The 19,427-nt window shown below is 38.2% G+C and overlaps 1 protein-coding gene and 1 long non-coding RNA gene across 2 annotated transcripts; one reads left to right on the forward strand and one right to left on the reverse strand.

Moving 5' to 3' along the window:
• Positions 1–7,909: 7,909 nt before the first annotated feature.
• Positions 7,910–12,479, reverse strand: LOC136714112 (heat shock 70 kDa protein 12A-like; the record flags this gene model as incomplete). The annotated part of the gene is made up of 4 exons (XM_066691418.1): positions 7,910–7,934; positions 9,759–10,278; positions 10,952–11,123; positions 12,330–12,479. Coding segments are annotated over 4 exons (867 nt in total), but the record flags the coding sequence as incomplete, so codon positions are not given.
• A 2-nt stretch (positions 12,480–12,481) lies between these two features.
• On the forward strand, positions 12,482–18,123 carry LOC136713670 (uncharacterized). The gene is made up of 6 exons (XR_010804968.1): positions 12,482–12,915; positions 13,685–13,777; positions 14,687–14,864; positions 15,733–15,822; positions 17,042–17,134; positions 17,498–18,123. It is a non-coding gene; the product is annotated as an uncharacterized LOC136713670 (long non-coding RNA).
• Positions 18,124–19,427: the final 1,304 nt, after the last annotated feature.

Genomic DNA, 19,427 nt, shown 5'->3' on the forward strand with positions numbered 1-19,427 from the left:
AGCAATTCAAATTCAAATGAGGGAAAGTATGAGGGAAAGAGAAGATAGGAAGAAAGTCAAAGAGCACAACAGAGAGAGAGGAGGTACACAAGTGTGTGATAGAGAGGAGGTACACTGGTGTGTGATGCTGGGGCTTTGATGCTCAGATCAATTTATAAGCTAGTCCTTTTACAAAATGGGGATATTATACAGAAATACTACACATTTGACATACACAATATTCAAAAATATTTCTGTACCAGAGACTCTTAATGTTTTCATCTAAAGTGATGGATTTTACACAGTGTATTTATTTTATTATAATTTATATTTTCAACCATTTTGACTTCATTTTTAATAGGTGTCTCTGGTGACCTACCTCGTAACGTGTGCATTACGCAATACCAGCATCGAGAGCTAGATGGAGCCATAGCCCTTGCCATTTGCCACAGCATCACTGCTTTTAGCCATGAAACAAATTAAATTCAGTGAAGCAAATGTTATGTTTTGTGTATTTACTTTCTAAAAACGTCCGTCATAAAATGTTCACGTCTCAGATGTATGAATTTATTTAAAAGAAAAAAAAACAGAATATGTTTATGTTTATAAATATACATTTAAATGTATGTATTTTAAATTACAGATTGTCATGAAGTGCAAATTGCCTATTTCGAAATCAGTATGACTGACAGCCCGGTTCAGATAACAGGTCCATTATTGTCTTTATCAGACTGATGATTTTCGACAGTGATTATGCCCTGATTCTGATTGTGGCCCTGACAAAAACATTTGAGTATTTTGAGCTTTTATCTCAATCGTGCTAATTGATGTAATTGGTCTCTGCCTGTGACTAGTGCCCGATCTTTTGTACGGCCTCACGAGGCAGCTGCACTCTTCTCCCGGTTCTCATTTCAAAAGGTGTAAAACCAGTGGCTGCTGAAGGAGCGGCCCTCATTGTCATTGTGCAGTGTGTCATGCAGTGGAATCCCTCTCTCTATCTGCATCTGTGTGTGAGTGTGTGATTGTGTGTGTGTGACAGTTTCATTGCAGACTGCACCCTCTGATTGGTTGAAGTGTGGCCTGTATCATGTCCATGATCACCAAGTGACAGCAAACTATATTTACTATATTTTCAAACAGGAGTTATTTGGTCAGTAGAGCCTAATATTATCAGAATAGACGTAGGTTAAAAACAATACAAAATAACCGATTTTATTAAAGCCACAACTAAACTAGTCAGAGATAGAAAAGTAATAGGTCAGAGATACTAATAGTATGTATGCCTAATGTACTTTGGGGTTTAGTGACTACAATAATTAAGTTGAATATTGTATAGTTAGTCTGACACAAATACATAAATATGTTATTAAAATCAAAATGTCTCATTATGTAATGCCGAATAAGACTGTTACAGTTCTGCTTAGATCAGGATGTCTTTGGTGATCCCAGTAATTCTAGAATTATAAATCGGTTGCTTTTGGGTTAAATACAGACAGGTTCTTCTACAGTTAAACCTCTGTTACATTTAGACTGAAGATAGCTCACAGTGGAAAAGTGAATATTTAATTGCAATCTGATAATTAATTAAAATTACACACAATGAGCATTAACTAATTCTCATTAAAATCGAATGTGAAACAGAATAATACATTAACAGATCACTCATAAACGTATGTACTTATTTTATGGTAAGTTCTCAAGTTAAACAAATTACAAATATTGAGGTTCAATACTTATTCAGTTTACTCCTGCCAAGCAGTGGTGCTAAGTGTTGCAGTTCCAAGGCTTGTAAGATAATTGTTCAGGAAAAACTCCGGAGGTCTTCAGTTTGCTGCGGCGGTAGTGGGAGGGTTCGAAGGCATCAAACAGTTAGATATCCATCGATCAGAGGAAACTCAGTTTGGAGAATGCGATGCAGCTGAAGTTCTTTGTTCAAAAGTATTCAAGAGTCAAGCAGCTCTGGATTCCTGGGGCCGTTCTTGTAGGTACAGAGTGCAGCACACACGGGAGGAGGGAAGTTAAGCCGAGGTCTGATTAAGAGCAGGTTAACCAGATTCATCTCTATTTCAGATCCTGTTCCGAGCCTGCTGGGTCTTAGTGCTCGCGAATATGGGAACCTGATTTGAAAGGGGTGTGCCTTCACCTTTTCCCGACTTGTTCCCCTTTTCTCCAGTGTGATAATGGTCTTCACACTTTCCTTTCATATGTTAATTCATATGAGAATTGTATGATAGTACAATGATGCTATACATTGCAATAAGTAACACTGCAGCCTTTTGTTATTGGGGCAAATGTATTATATGCTGCAATCTGCTAATTGTATCGGATCCCTGTCTAGTTTAGAACATAAGAAGAATATATCAAAGTTTACAATCGAGAGGAGGCCATTCGACCCATCATGCTCGTTTGGTGTCCATTAATAACTGAGTGATCCAAGGATCCTATCCAATGTTATTTTCTAACATTATGCAGGTACTTTGGACAACACTTTAAATGATATGGGTATTTATGAAGTACATTTATTTTTTCTTGCTTGGTTTAGGTAAGACTATAATATTGGCCAACTCTAAAGACTGAGGTATTTATGCCTTAATACATAAGAAATAACATCTGCACATCAGGATTCAAACCGAGAACACCTGGATCAGAGTAGCATTCCTAAACCACTATACCAGCTGAGATAATAGATACAGAGTGAAATCTGTTTTAAGTCGCCTACAGCGGCCACAGCCATCCACCATGATTAACTGTAGTTGACAGAATTGTTGGAGTTAGTCTCAAATGAATTTATAAATTAAGAAATTAAAACTTTATAATAAAGTGTGTATATATATATTTCTATAGCCTACCTATATACAGCTCTGGAAAAAAAATTGAGACCACTGCAAATTTTCCTAAAATCAGCATCTCTACATATATGGCAGCCATTCCATTCCAGTGTCTGTTGAATTCCAACACAGGCACACCTCCAAATCTTATTTAATGAGGAAAAGTATAAAAACAACTGCTGTGGTCATCACTATCCTCTTGCAATAGGACCAGCTGGATGGCAAAAACAGTGCTAGTAGTACCTCAAAAGTATTGGAATAAAAAAATAACTATTGACCATTCCAAGAGTTGAAAAGGAAAGTTTTGAGTGAGGAAAAGAAGGGTTCAATTCTGGCTTTACTGGCAGAGAGATACAGTGAGCGTCAGGTTGTTTCCATCCTTAAAATCTCAAAGACGGAGGTTCATAAGAACAAGGTCAAGTAGCAGACATTGGGGGCAACAGAGCTACAGACCGACAGAGGGCGATAACGACTCTCCACTGACCGGGATGACCACCAACTCATTCGAATGTCACTCAACAACCGTAGGATGACATCAAGTGACCTACAAAGAGAATGGCAAATGGCAGCTGGGGTGAAGTGCAGGGTGAGGATGGTTCGAAACAGGCTCCTAGGGGCAGGGCTGAAGTCGTGCAAAGCTAGAAAAAAGCCCTTCATCAATGAGAAGCAAAGAAGAGCCAGGCTGAGGTTTGCAAAAGACCGTAAAGATTGGACCGTAAAGGACTGGAGTAAGGTCATCTTCTCTGATGAGTCCAATTTTCAGCTTTGCCCAACACCTGGTCGTCTAATATTATTATTATTTTTATTTCTTGGCAGACGCCCTTATCCAGGGCGACTTACAACATAAGTGCAATACAAAGTGCAAGAATACAGTTAAGTACAAGGATCAAACATTACAAATTCAAATTTATATTATACAAAGCAATTCAAAGTAAAACACATTTTACAACTTACAATTTACACAGGTAAGTACAGTAAGTGAGGTCATACATCCAGGAAAGTAAAAGCTAAGTGCTGTCAAGATGTAAGGTCACAGTCAAGGGCTACGGGAAAAGGAGCAAGGGGGAAATCAATCAATAATACAAGTATTAGTAACACATCATAAAATGCTGTGAAGTGCTATTTAACAGGGATTAACAGGACTAATATTACAAGTACTGTCTGAAAAGGTGTGTCTTGAGTAAGAGCCGGAATGAGGGCAAGGACTCAGTGGTCAGAGACTGCTGTTTTGACTTCAGTGGAAAGGTCATTCCACCATTTAGGGGCCAGGGTTGAGAAGGAGCAGCTTTGGAGGAAGGGGAGTGGAGAGGAGGCAGACTTAGTCTTCTGTCACTGGAAGAGCGCAGTGTCTAATGGTTACACAGAGACCTGGAGAGGCCTACAAGCCAAAGTGTCTCACACCCACTGTGAAATTTGGTGGAGGATCGGTGATTATCTGGGGGATCTTCAGCAAGGCTGGAATCGGGCAGATTTGTCTTTGTGAAGGAGGCATGAATCAAGCCATGTACAAGGTTGTCCTGGAAGGAAACTTGCTTCCTTTGTCTCTGGCAATGTTCCCCAACTCTGAGGATTGTTTTTTTCCAGCAGGTCAAGACCCTGTCATGGCCAGCCCAATCTCCAGACCTGAACCCCATTGAAAACCTCTGGAATGTGATCAAGAGGAAGATGGATGGTCACCAGCCATCAAACAAAGCCGAGCTGCTTGAATTTTTGTGCCAGGAGTGGCATAAAGTCACCCGACATCAATGTGAAAGACTGGTGGAGAGCATGCCAAGAAGCATGAAAGCTGTGGTTGAAAATCAGGGTTATTCCACCAGATATTGATTTCTGAACACTTCCTAAGTTAAAACATTAGTATTGTGTTGTTTAAAAATGAATATGAACTTATTTTCTTTGCATTATTCGAGGTCTGACAACACTACATCTTTTTTGTTATTTTAACCAGATGTCATTTTCTGCAAATAAATGCTGTAAATGACAATATTTGTATTTGGAATTTGGGAGAAATGTTGTCAGTAGTTTATAGAATAAAACTAAATTGTTCATTTTACCCAAACACATACCTATAAATAGTAAACCCAGAGAAACTGATAATTCTGCAGTGGTCTCTTAATTTGTTCCAGAGCTGTATGCATATGTATGTATCCATCATTTTTTATTAGTATAGCGCCCTTCGCAGGGTAACCACAGAGCATTTGTAAATGTATATGTGTTCTATTGATCTACAATAAGTTCATACACTCATTGACAGACACGGGGACAAATTGTCATGGACCCACGGAAATGCGGAAAACAGGGATGTGCTGGTAATCCTAAGCATAGTGATACGTTACCTGCCCAGGTAAGATAGCTATTATCTCTGACAGTGAATCCCAGTGTGATAGCTCCATGTATCATTACACTGTTTTGAACAAAAGCATCCACATGAAATTGAAACTGCAGGGTTTATCACAATATTACACTCCACAGTGTTTGCAGTCATCCTGTGGCACTTAACAGAGAAACTGTGTCAGTGACTGTGATTCTCATTCAACCCAGACCTCTTTATTGGCTCGCATTGGAGGGCTTATGAAAGCTAGTCGGGTTTTTCAGATGACAACAATGGAGGATCTGAGAGTGTGCTTAGGGTAATCGGGCTGAACAAATCTGGTCACCCTAGTCACACAAAGACTACGAGCCTACACAAAGGGTTTCCAACACACATTTACATGAACACAACAAAATACAGTCAGTCAATATGGTCAAAACAAATCCAAATAAATTACCTGCCAAAAGCCTCGTCTAGAAATTAAGGGGAAATGTTTGCCCTGCAGAGACTAGTAATACCACCCCTCGCAGCATCGCGCACCCCTTTTTTTAATATACAGTATTTGTATGTGTCACAGGGTTTGACAAACGGTGTAATTTTCCCAAATTGTTTTATTATATTATGCACTTTTTTCTTTCTTTCTTTCTTTTGAGTGGATTTATATATTAATTTGTTTGCTTTTTATACAATGTCATGACATATCATGAGTTGCTGATTGTTTCCATGTGTTTAAATTACCGATTGTTCATTACTAATTATTTGTATTTCACCATGTCACCGAGCAAGTCACCTGTCCTGCATTCGGGCATCGGCTCCCTGATTCACCTGCACCTGAACATTATTTTACGTTTTATGGCCATGCTGAAGTATGGCAATCACAGTATCCTTCTGTGATTCAGCGCTTCATCGGAAAGGTATTAATTTAATACCACCCTTCCTAAAAAAAAAGGTTTGGTTTTATTTTTTTGTTCTTGTCTACTACACAGAGGACTTGAGCAACAGCCAGAACTGGCCTGACTCTACCACAATACCTATCTATCTGTCGCTAATTCTGTGTATCTTTTCTATTGCTATCTCTACGTCTATCTAAGTATCTATCTCTGTTTCTCCGTCTCGCAATAAATGTATTCTATACCGTCTGCAAATCTGTCTCCTCTTTATAACCCCGGGGATTTGAGGTGGTTCAGACTCTTTTAAGTATGATGGGGGTAAACCGACACATATTCCAAAGCAATTCGACAGTCAGCTGCTACTGTGACGTAACAAAGCTTCGTTTGCAGTGATCACGTGGATTCTGGCAAGGTGTCGCGGGGCTTCGAACCACTGTATCGGTACCTTGTGCTTCGGGAGGGTCGATACTGCTTCATGAACCCTGCTTCACTACAGCACTATACTCACAGGCCTTTTTCACCACATGATGTTGTGTTGTTGAATGAGTATCGTGCATAACGTCAGTTTTGCTCATTTGTAATTTTCACTTTCAGTAGTAATTTTAGTCATTAGTCGCTTTCATTAGTAATTTTTGCACAGCAGTTACTACTAGCTAGCCGCCACACACTTTAAAACCCTTGAAGGATGACACCTAAAAGAAAAGCAGACGATGTGCAGAGAAATGTCCAAAGTCGATGGACAGATTAATATGCCATACGTCTTATTTTCAATGCTTCTGTGGCCGCTATGAAAGAGTATAATGTTCGTCGTCATTAGGATACAACACACAGAGCTAAGTACTCCGAATTAACAGGCAGGGAGCGCACAGAAAAAACTGAGAAAATGACCGAGGTAATTCAGTCACAACAAAGCATTTTCCACAACGTGAGAAAAAAAGAGACAAAATGCTGGAGGATGGTTACCCATAGAGATTGGCTTTGCAGCACAAGCATTCTCAGATGGTGATTTTATTAAGAAATGCATAATAAAAGCAGCCAAGGCTGTGTGCCTGGAAAAGAAGGAGAGTTTTGCAAATATAAGTTTGTCAAGGAATGCAGTTGTGGAATAACCGACATGGCAAAAGACATAAAACCACAACTTTGTGAGAAAGCGGGCAAGTTCCGTGCCTTCTCAGTTTCTCTGGACGAGAGCACGGATGTAGTCGACACAGCCCAGCTTGCTATTTTTGTTAGAGGGGTTACGCAGGATTTTTACATTTTTGAGGAACTTTCATCTTTAGCAAGCATGGGTGACACAACCACTGGAAACAAAATTTTCCACAAACTAAATGAACCCCTGGAGATGGCTGGGCTGCCATGGGAAAAACTCGCTGGTGTCACCACCGATGGAGCGCCATCAATGACAGGTGGAATAAATGGGCTGACTGGGAGAGAGGGAGAGATGCAGGGAGCTAAACATAGACGAGCCCTTATTCTTGCACTGCATCATCCACCAAGAACCACTGTGGAAAGGTAGCCGAATTGGGTGATGTAATGAGCACTGCTATTAAGTGTGTGAATTTCATTCGTAGCCGAGCTTTGCAGCACTGCCAGTTTCGGGCTCTGTTAGCTGAACCGTCATCACAGTACGATAACATACAGTACTTCTCACAAGTACGCTGGATGAGTCGTGGCTCAGTTTTGAAGCAGATCTTTAATTTGTGTCAGGCCAGGGCCGGCCCGTTGCATAGACAGAATTGGCAAATGCTAGAGGCGTCCACAGGGCCAGCCCTCCCATTAGGCAAGATTAGGCAGCCACCTATGGTGGTACTTGAATTTTAGGTGGCATGTTGACATTCTGCTGCCTCCCTCCGGCGCCCCTGACAAATGCCGTCAATCCCCCCACTAGCGTGAGTGAAACACCGTCAGCCACCACCACCACCACCGGCCCTGCGCCAGGCAATTAAGAATTTCATGAGTGAGAAAGGCAAAGCACTTGAAGAGCTAGAAGATCCGCACTGGCTGGTGGGCCTTGCTTTTCTTGTTGATTTACTGAGCAAATTAACATTTTAAATAGGAAACTTAAAGGACCCACACATGTTGTCACAATAATGCAAGAGGAAGTACGTGCTTTTAAAGCTAAGTTGAATTTGTGAAGAGGCAAATGTTGCCCACTTTCCCTCTTGCCGAGAGGTTCTTGAAATGCACAAAGATGCATTTCGGAAAGAAAGTTGCCTGCGCTACAGTGCAAAACTGTCAGACTTATTGAAAGAAGTTCAACGCTGCTTCTTAGACTTCCAGTCACGGGAGATATTTCAGTTATTTGCTAATCCATTTAGTGCAGATATCACGATGGCCCTGGTTGATCTTCAGATGGAGATTACTGATTTGCAGATCAAGGAGAATACCAGGGATAAGTTACTCTACAATGCCATTGCAAGACTTCTACCAACACATCCCAACCGTCGACTTCCCAAAGCTAACAGAGCTTTTTGCCAAATTTCTGAGTTCTTTTGGAAGCACTTAAATTTGCGAAAAGATCTTTTCAACTGTGAATGTGAACAAATCAAAACAGGTCAAGGCTCACAGATGAGCATCTGTCTGCAACACTGCGTGTTGCCACTGCTATGGACATCTCACCTGATATCCCAAAACTAGTGAGGGGTAAGAACTGCCAGGTGTCGGAACAGACGTTTTGAAAGGTAATATCTATTTATGTCTTAGGCTTACTATGTGTGGAAATTAAGACTTCATTAAGAGGTGTTATACTTCCTAATTATTCGTTATTTTATGATTTTATGACAGTATAGAATAAACACACAATACAAGTGTTTTTTTCTTGTAAGATTAGATGGCCCTCAACCCTAAGGTGCAGTCAGAAATGGCCACCAATGCTAAATGACTTTGACACTGCTGATTTATATCATACAGAAGAGAGAACCTTTAACTGTTCTCACTCTCGGAAGAGCATTGGATGAGTCAACATTGGACAAGTTACATTTGTCTTGCAATTATATGCAATAATGATATCAAAACTGATATACCTTTACAATATGTAAATAAAAAAAACAAAATTAAACCTTTTCATATACCATTTGAAATAAGAGCTCATTCGTTTATGTAGTAATAACACAGGTAGTGCATTATTTTAGTGTATATTTTAATTTAGGTCCAGGGAATTTCATTTCTGGTGAGCTATGTAAGTTGAGCAGGTGTAATTAAATGACTAAAAAGTTGGACTTCTACTGTGCTGTAGATCATTTTGTCAAGAAATCCAGATTGATTTTTTGTGTCTCACCAGATGACAGGTCAGTAGCTGAGACTTGGATCTCCGTCAGTCCGAACTTGACATTGACAATGACTATACGGTATCCTTCCACACTGACCTTATGCATGGGCACAACAAATGAGCCCAATTTCTTCACTCCAGGATCATCCACATACTTTGGATTCAGAGCCTCAGTACAATAAAATAAGAATTCCATTGTATCTTGCTCGATGTCAATTGGCAAATATTTATACTCTACTACATGGTTATTGTCTCCTGATTGATCCCTCTCTACCATTTTTTTAAAGAGATCTGCACAGTAAAGTCCTGTTTTAGTTATTCTCAGTTTCTCAGGTCTGTGGACCATGTGGTCAAACACCACGGATTCATAAATGCCGTAAGTCAGAGCACTGACTCGGGATCTGATAATTTTAGGATTCTTTCCAAAAAGAACGGCTCCCTTTACAATGACTATCTGTGGATCACGAGGGAACAACACAGTGCACCTGCTGCCAAACTGCCGCATCATCTCCTTACGGAGACATTTGCTTGAAGCGTAACCTCCGACAAACAGCAGGATGTTTATTTTGAAGCCTGGTGTACTCAGTAAAGCTTCAATTCTTCCACCTATCTCCCCTAAACTTTCAGCAAAAAGTGACACAAACTTCTTGTATGTGATTCTGATGGTGCCTTCTAACCAAGTGACATCACTTTTGTCTTTAGAAAACAGAGGCATGTCTTGTTTTTTTTCAGCCAGTTTTGTGAGGTTGTAGAGGCACTCGATGTCTACGTCCTCTTCCTTCTCAGAGCTTTTTTTTAAGGAGAAGTTGTACATCATCATATGAAATTCTGCAGGGAATTCCTTCTCATATCTGTCCCAGACATCTGTCTGAAATATGTCCTTTAAAAGGAGCCTGAAGTTTTCATCTACACACTCCCCCCCCCATGGCCCTCCAGTGGCTCTGTGAAGCTCTTTCAGGTATCCGTCAGGCAGAATTTCATGCACAGTGATGTCAATCGTCCCACCTTAGAAAATCAAGAGATAAACACCTATATATGTAAGTGTATATATATATATATATATATATATATATATATATACATATATATATATATATAATTGTATTGACCGATTTTTAATTATTATAAGTTTGATCTTGAACGGTTTTGATTTCCGCTCATTAATATTTTAAGTGTCAAATATGATCAATGCATCATGAGTTAAATATACGTCTGTTTTTTTTAGTTTTTAAATTTAGATAATTTATTATTAAGTATTATTGCTGAATAATTAAATAAAATGTATATGTATGAAGTTCTCTCTAATTGAGTTTGGTTTCGTAACTGTTTTTGAGAAATGTGTACCTTTCAGAAAATTTGTTATAGCAATTGAGAAAAATGAATGCGAATGGAGAACGGTATGTCTGGTTGTGTGGAAGTTACAGTAAATTCTAGATACACAATCATTCAAGTCAATTGTTATCAGTACTTGCTCATATTTGAACATGTATGCATTCCTTCTCTGAATTAAATGTAGCATCGAAGTCTGATTCTAATCTTGCAACACTTAATAAACCTGCATGTGCAATACAACAAAAAGAAAGTTAAATTCAGGAGATTTCTTGATAAAAAAAAAATTCCAGATATATACTTTCCATTATTCTTACTCATTGATACTTGCAAGAATCTTACATCTCACCTCCGCAGTCAACAAGGATATACTGGATCCCTGGAACATCCTCCATTTTCCCCCCAGGACTTCCCTCTTCAAAGAAGTCCTTCACAGACAGCTGTTTACACCAGACTGAGGCGACCTCGGGCTCCAGAGCAATGATCAAATTATCAGAGGTCATGTCTGCAATAAGGTTTGCCTAGAGATAGAGAATATAATATCTATTTACTACATATTAGAAAATGTGTTTTGTTTTATATTTTCAGATTAACAAAAGGGATTGATACTGCGCCTAGAATTGATTAACTTGAGTGCGTAGTTTCTGGATAATATTAGACTTAAAAAAAAAAAGAAATCCACACATCAAACCTTCCGAAGGTTCCAAAAACACTACTAGGGGCTAACATTTTGTAATAATATACTCTTTAATTAATATTGTAAAAAGAGCAAGAGCGTGCTCTATGGTGAAATAGGGAAAAGAAGCAAACATTTCAGTCCATTAGACTTTCATCAGTGCTTGAATATAATTGTGATTTAAGAGAACAAAGACAGAGACCAATTAGCTGATGAAAATGACATACAGGTGTACAAAATACAAGAATAAGAGTTTATGTATATATTGTAATTATCAAATTATTTTTCAATATGAAATACATATAAAGTGAGGGAAAAAGTCAGAGATAACACAGACAACTTCTCTTGAACTGTGAAAAGGACAAAAGAGATAGATCCACCTGCATGCAGTGTACTTGGGCTGTTTCAGGGGAGGGCCAAGTGCGTCACGGCACACAGAGGCTTATCGGCAGCTTTATTTTAAGGCTATTCATTGTTCCCATGTTAGAGGTCATGACCCATAATCCCTGGCAAACTGTTTTGAAATTGAAAGATAACTTACAAATACATTGTAATGCCTATTAACATAATCAAGTTCCCTTCAGACAACTGAAAAACAAATCTCCCTCAGCTAATACCACCTTTAAACCAAATAACACATTCATATTTAGTATTTTAATACACTTTAAGACTTTAGTCCAGTGGTCTCCAAACCTGGTCCTGGAGAGCACCAATCCACTTAATCTTACAGGTCACCTTAGATCACCAATTTCTGAATACTGGGAACACATGGGAGTTATTCATCAATTAAGCAACTCAAACAAGGGGATTCTTGAAATCTGGAAGTATTCAAACCACTTGCTCAATTGTTTCCAATTAAATACTTTCAGGTGTTTAAAAAATGGAGATAGAAGGGTGACCTTCAAAACCTGCTGGATAGTGCCTCTCTAGGACCAGGGATCAGATTAAATAAAAAAATAAAAAAAAAATGACCTACATATATACTTTTTAGTAAGATGCCACATTCTTCTAATCATAAATGTAACGGCTTCTAAGAGTTACAGATACCAACCGCAGTGGCTGCAAGTCTCATGAATTGTTTGCCTTGAGAGTCCCAAATGGCAGGCACTGTCAGCACCCAGGTGACATCTGAGGGTTTGACCTTAAACCCATTCCTGAGGTCCTGGATGAACCGCAGGGCATGATCCTTCAGGTACCGCAGCCTCTGAGAACACTTTCAGGGCGATGACATACACCTCTCTCTTGAGCGCTACTTATTAGTGAGAGAGTGGTGACTTTACAGTCAACGTACCTTAAATTAGGCGGGGACCAGTCGCGTAATGGATTTCAATCAGGCAAATAATATCTCGAACAAGCTTCAACTACTTTAAGTAATGTATCTGCGTGTATTAACAGATTAAAGTCACAAAAGTTGAATTAACTGCTATTAAAACACATAGGTGCTAATGTTTATATATATATAAGATGAATAAATATGTGTTTTAGTGATAATAGGCTATGGCTGATGTATACAGTTGTGTTGACACAACTCTCAACTGCGAGACGATCTGCAGCGCCAGTTACATATAATCAAGATGGGTCAACCTGAGCCCCCATTACAGCACTATGTAATTGGAGTTATGGGGAAATGCAGTAAGGTATGTAACACTTATAATGGAAAACTCTTACGATTATCGCTATTTAATGTATATCCTACCTACACATGTATCGATTCCTTCGTGTATGTATGTGTTGAGGTGTTGAGGAAGCTTCTTGAAATAAGTATATAGGCTGCACTATGAGCCACTCTTGAAAAAAACAACTAGCTAAAGCTATACTTTTGAAAAATAGTTTACTAGTTTCAAAACTACTTTGAATACGTATGCATTTAAATTAAAAACACACACATCAGGTATTAAACAGTGGTTTCATTAGTTACTGAATTCTTCACACAAATAATGAGGTGTATTTCAGGGGCGCTATAATTATCCATATCTGAAGACACCGTCTGACAAAACGTACCATAGCCTCTATAACCTGATTTTCGTAGTTGCTTATGGGTTTTGTATTCAATATATCCTTCATATTAGGTAAGGAACTTGATCTCTATATAGCCTATAATGAATACAATTATATCTTTCCGTCTCCCGACCTGTCGGAGTTCATACCTTAGCCTAGGCCAGTTTGCGTAGATAATGGAAGAGTTAAACAAAGTTTTGATAATATTATAATGTAAGCAATCTATTAAAATAATATCAAAAAAGTATTATGTACCCGCAATAAAACAGATCTCGTTATAAAACAGAGAGCTGTGATTAAATTGCATCCTTAACTTTAATCATCCCTGGTTGCAATTGTTTACATATTTTACAACTGAATACCATTTTATGCTTGATTTATTCAACTATTATTTTTATTTATTCATAGACGGGATGAATTGGGAAAATTGAAAGTAGCATCTGATAGCACAAATAAGATTTGCGAAGACCTCAAGGAAGATGTTCAAAATCTCAAAAAGAGGTGATGATGAATTAATCATAATAATACTAATAATAGTGCAATACCAATATTAATACAAAATACAATTTACATTACATTACATTATTTGTCATTTAGCAGACGCTCTTATCCAGGGCGACTTACATTTGTACCCATTTATACAGCTGGGTATTTTACTGGAGCAATCTGAGTGAAGTACCTTGCTCAAGGGGACAACAGCATTACCCCACCCAGGATTTGAACCAGAGCCCTAACCACTACTCCACAGTGATGCCTATTTAAGCATTACAACACTCAATACAAAATACAATAAGCGACATCCTAGTACAATAAGGTAACAAGTGCAGACATAATACAGTTAAGTCCTAAGTTTGTTCTAAAAAGAAGGGGGGACATAGTAGATGTTGCAGTAAAACAGTAGTTCCAAATATATGTAAGTAAGCAGGAGCATAAGGAAGCATAGTTAAATAAAGTGCATAATAGCAGGAGTGCTGAACACTTTCAGAGAGAGGTCAAGGGTCACTCCAACATTCCTGGAAGATGATGGGGAGAGTGTGGTAGATGCCAGTGGAATCAAAATGGAGAGATCAGTTGAAGGTGCAGAGGAGGAGGGAAAGCAGAGGAGATCAGATCTGGCAAGGTTAAGCTTGAGATGAAATGAGTGCATCCAGATAGCAGAGAGACAGGAAGAGATGTGAGAAGGGGTGTTGGGGTCAGAAGAGGGAAAGAAAGGAAGATCTCCACTGTTGGTACCAAAGTATTAAAACATATATTTGTAGTATATATAATTTGGATAATGGCAATCTCTTGACTGGAATTTTAGTATACTTGCTAACTGTAATATACCTTTGAAAATTGTTTTCTCAATTGTATTAATTCTCAAAGAACTATAATGCTTAAGTATGCTTAAACAGTTTTTTGCATTAACAGTTTCTTTGCAAAACAATTGAAAAGCAGTGGAGACATATCAGAAGATCTGAATGATAGCTGCAGAGAAACTGTGCTTTTGCAAAAGTATAAGGACCTTGACGACTGTGTTAAAAAAATCGCAAATGAGAAAAGTCTGAAGAAAGGGATTGTTTTGTGGACTGCATCTGTAATAATACAGGTAAGACTCTTGATTTTGTGGGTACAAAAAATCCACTGAAATCGTAAATGATAGAAAGCTTAAAGGAGGATTTCAAGTCCTCCACCACATTTCCCCAGAATAATCTATCTGGCTACAAAATCTGGACATAAATCTTTAAAGCATCCTTGATCTCCCAAAAATAGTCTGTACACAAGAGAGAGTCTGAACTGTAGTGTCTTAAAGTGTTTTTAAATATACTGCGTGTAGTCAATGGGATATTTATCTATGACACTGTGACCCTTTTAAGCTATTTTGTCTTAATTTGATTTAAGTTCTGGCAAAGTCTGGTCTTCTGTTTATGATCATGGTAAAACTCTTCACCAGTAACCTTCCTGAGACTCCTGCATGATACTAGAAATGTTCATATTTTGTATTACATTTATTTTGTCCACTTGCACAATGTTTAATTAAAAAAATGTTGATCATTGATGGTTAATCATTTTTTAGCTTAAGACTTCAAAACCTGTTTTTTTTCTATTTTCGGCTTTATACATCTTTTTTGTATAGCTACCAGTTTTTTCTGGTCTGTTAACTGCAATCCATGAGGAAAAGATATTGACTTTTCTTCCTATTTGTCTCATACAATATTCACTCCCAAAATAGCATAGATGCATGATTATACATGATACTCATATTTTATTATTCTTTTGAGCCATGGTAACTTCATTTAGTATAAACCCCTCCTCAGCTGTCCTTTGGGTATGACAACGAACGACAAAACAATCAGCAGTCACACTAGTCAACCGCTCACAGTGTTTCTAGTTCATTCACATTTACAAACTGCTAACAAATGTGGCATGAGGAAGTGTTCTCTTTCAGTGGTTTGAAGTCTTATTTTTCACTGTAGAATCTCTTCCGTCACTCACAAGCTGAAATGAACAGAATACTTGAGAAAATAAAATAAGCCTTTCAGATTTTGCCTGAAGAACTTGCCATGGTCAGTGTATTCTTATACATTGTATAGTTTTGTAAATTAATAAGTACGATTCTGGAGTTCAGTCAATAACAACTAAAACTATTTATACCCAAATAAAACCTCATCAGAAGATTTAAAATAAAGTACTGAAGGTTTTGCAAAATTTTTAACATAATTAATAAATCCAAGGGTGGGGGGGGAAGGTGTGGTATATTTTACAATTTTTGTATGTGTTTATTTTAGCAGGGACCCATATTCAAGTGACTAACAATTTACAACATAAAAATGTTAAAGCACAACAAAAGTGCAGTAATACAATCCGCCTAGTACAATGAGCTAATCTGGGTAAACATTATACAATTAAGTCCTAGGTATGTGCTCAAGGGAGGGGAAGGCAAAGGAGAAATCACAGTGACGCGTAACAATACGCAAGTACTCAAGAGCACAAGGATGAGAGTGCTGAGCAGCCCAGGAGATCAGGCTGTTGTATCACAGATACAGTCTGAACAGATGTGTCTTGAGTGATCGCTGGAAGGTGGTCAGGGACTCTGCTGTCCTGCCCTCAGTGGGAAGGTCGTTGCAGAGATGAGAGTCTGCAGGTAGCTAGGTGCAGTCTGGTCGAGACAATGGGAAGAGCCAAAGTCTTGAACTGGAATCCGAGATCGGAAGCCAGTGAAGGGATTGGAGCAGTGGAGTAGCATGTGCGAATTGTGGCAGAGGTAACCAGATAAGCAGCCGAGTTTTGGATAAACTTCAGTGGGTGGGTTGCAGTTGCAGGCAGGCCAGCCAGGAGAGAGTTTCAGTAATCCAGGCAGGAGAGAACCACCAGGGTCTGGATAAGCAGCTGAGTTGAGTAGTTGGTGAGGAAGGGAAGGGAGAGATTCTGCGTATTCATGTCACCTATTAGGTGCAACTATTGAGGTGTGAGGAGAACCAGGTAAGAGCAATGCCAGAGATTTAAAGGTGAACAAGGGAGGAGAGGAGAATGGAGTGGCAAAGGCTGCAGAGAGATCAAGGAGAAAAGGACAGAAAAGAGGGAGGCCACATGAGCAGACTTAAATTAAACTTAAGATAAAACATTTAGTGCAACCGTTATGTAAGTTTATCAAACATTTCTAGTAAATTAACAAATAGGCAATGCATGCTCAGATATTGTGTATGTTAGCAGGTTAAAATGAGTACCTTTCCCTTTCCACCAATGTGAATACAGAAACTTTCATTGTTTTGTTTTTCCATCCAGGTTCAAAGTCACAGTGCAAGACATGTAGCAATAAAGGCGCTTCAAGAAGAGTACCTCCATCTGAATCCTGACATATGTAAAGAATTGGCAACAGTAGGGTTACTTTGTGTATTCCCATTATTTTGTAATTTACTATCCATTCATCTTTAAGATTAGGATTAGATTGATTAGTGTCTGTGGAGCTGATTTTTACAAAATACATTTTCATCCACAGCCATATAGAGAACAGGAGACAAAGAAGACGTTTCTGTTAAAGTACTTAGGTTGTACATTTCTCCCTATCAATACCAAAAATAAGGTATACCTTCTGGAGTATGAATTAAAATGAGGTTTATCATTTGTTTTAAATTTACCGAAGAGTGTTCAGTTTAAGATTAAATATATAATATATGTATAGATTTTACAAAATACAGTTGGAAAATGTAACTGTTTTTTAATCTTTGTTGTGTTTTTTAGAAAGTCCTTTCCAAAGTGGAAATGCCACCGCCATACATGGAACTATTATCAGAGTTTAGCGGTGAATGTTACCGTGTCTGCTGCTTGATGGCTCTCCACGATCCCCCACTTCAGCCTGCCAGGGAACCTGAAGAAAAATACAAAAGTATACTATTCCCTTCCATTTACAACCTGGGAAACAAAATTTGTGATAGCATCATGTTCACTTTTGAGGATATAAATAATGTGTGAATATGTGTTTCTGTTGCCTTATCTTGTTTCAGGATGTCCTAAGACATTGCAATCTTTGTTTAATGCATCTTTCTAGACTGCTAATAAAGAATCGATAACTGCTCTCCATTATAAATCAGTTGGACAATTGTGATCTCACTGGTACAGAATGTGTTAAAATTGCAGCAGTCTGAGATCACAGATTTTTAAGATTAAACAAATAAATAAATACATGGTCTGGAATGATTGTATTATAGGGTTTTTAATATGCCACTATCCAGAAGAAAAAGTTACAGTAATTGTTAACTGACATGGCTCTAATGAACTGTTGTAAATTATTATATTAGTGGAAAACACAATGGTTATTACTTTTCAGTTGAGATTTGTTTTAAAAATGCTGAAAAGTTTGAATAAAAGATCATAAACACATGGAATTATGGCATCCTTACAGACATTGGAAGCTGCTTGGTTAGGTTGCAAGTGTTAGTTTCAGCTAAGGGGAGGGGTGCGCATGTGGGACTATTGTTTGATATCCTCGGTTTTAGCAAGGGCACAATCAGTTTTCTTATAGGAGAATGTAAATGTATTTTAATGATGGACCTCCTTTTTGTAATTATGGGTGACAGGGACAAATGTATTCCCTCAATAGATAGTCAGACAAGGAACACTCAGGGCATGATTTAATTTAAAAATATATTTTATTTAACTATAATGAAGCGCTCCAGAGATGGTCAGATGGCCTGTTAGAAGTTTTTCTAAAGAACATACTATCATATAGAAGAGCTCTCCCTGTCACAAAGTAAATGTGAGAGAGTGGACAGCAAGGAGCAACACAAGTCCAGGAGTATTGTTCTTTTTGGCAGTTTGTTACCACATCAAACACCAGGAGAAGGATTTTTTCCATGAAACAGTTCCAATGCTTATCAAGAGGTCATATGAAAGATATTCTGTCACCAGCAAACAGAAAACAAACAAACAATAGAAAGAAAACAATAAGGATAATAAGGACTATAAGGATTACTCTCATACAATTAGTCAATCTTCTACTTTCCCTGTTACCAGCATACTGACACAACTCCTGCCCAGCTAAACCATTAGTCAAGGAGCTCCAGGAATATACTATATATATTGAGTAATCGTTACAAAAGAATCATTTAACAGAAGACATGCATGTGCAATCATACATATATTGATCAAATTAATAAAGAAAACAATGCTCAATTTTACCAGTAACAACAAAACAGATCAATATCACGTCAACTATTGATTTTTTTCTTTCCTTTTTTGTGTCAATTTTCCATTGACGAAATGGTTACTGTATTTGTAATTTTTGGTTTGCAGCCTTAGCTAGAAGAGAGCACAACAGTTGAAGGCATCTCATCTGTTTCCAAGTGATGAGCAGGTAAAGCCTTCAGGAAATATCAGCGTGTGGTATAGACATCTGACATCTTCCTGCTTATGAATCAGCTTGCCCTTGTCACACCTTTATATTTCTAAATGTTATCTCTGCTAGGGTTGCCACCCATTTCTTTTAAACTGAATTGTTCCGTAATCAAGAGCAAAATGTTGTGTTCTGTTTTGAATCAATATGGAAACGCTGTGTTTGTTCCGTATTTCCATACCTGAGTGACAAAAGTAAAAACAACACAGTTGGGAACCACAATGAAACAGTAGGTCCGTCCTGTTGTGATTAATTGTGTTCTGCAATGGATGTGTCTGT

This window comes from Amia ocellicauda, chromosome 18 (genome assembly GCF_036373705.1).
Source record: "Amia ocellicauda isolate fAmiCal2 chromosome 18, fAmiCal2.hap1, whole genome shotgun sequence".
NCBI lineage: Eukaryota > Metazoa > Chordata > Actinopteri > Amiiformes > Amiidae > Amia > Amia ocellicauda.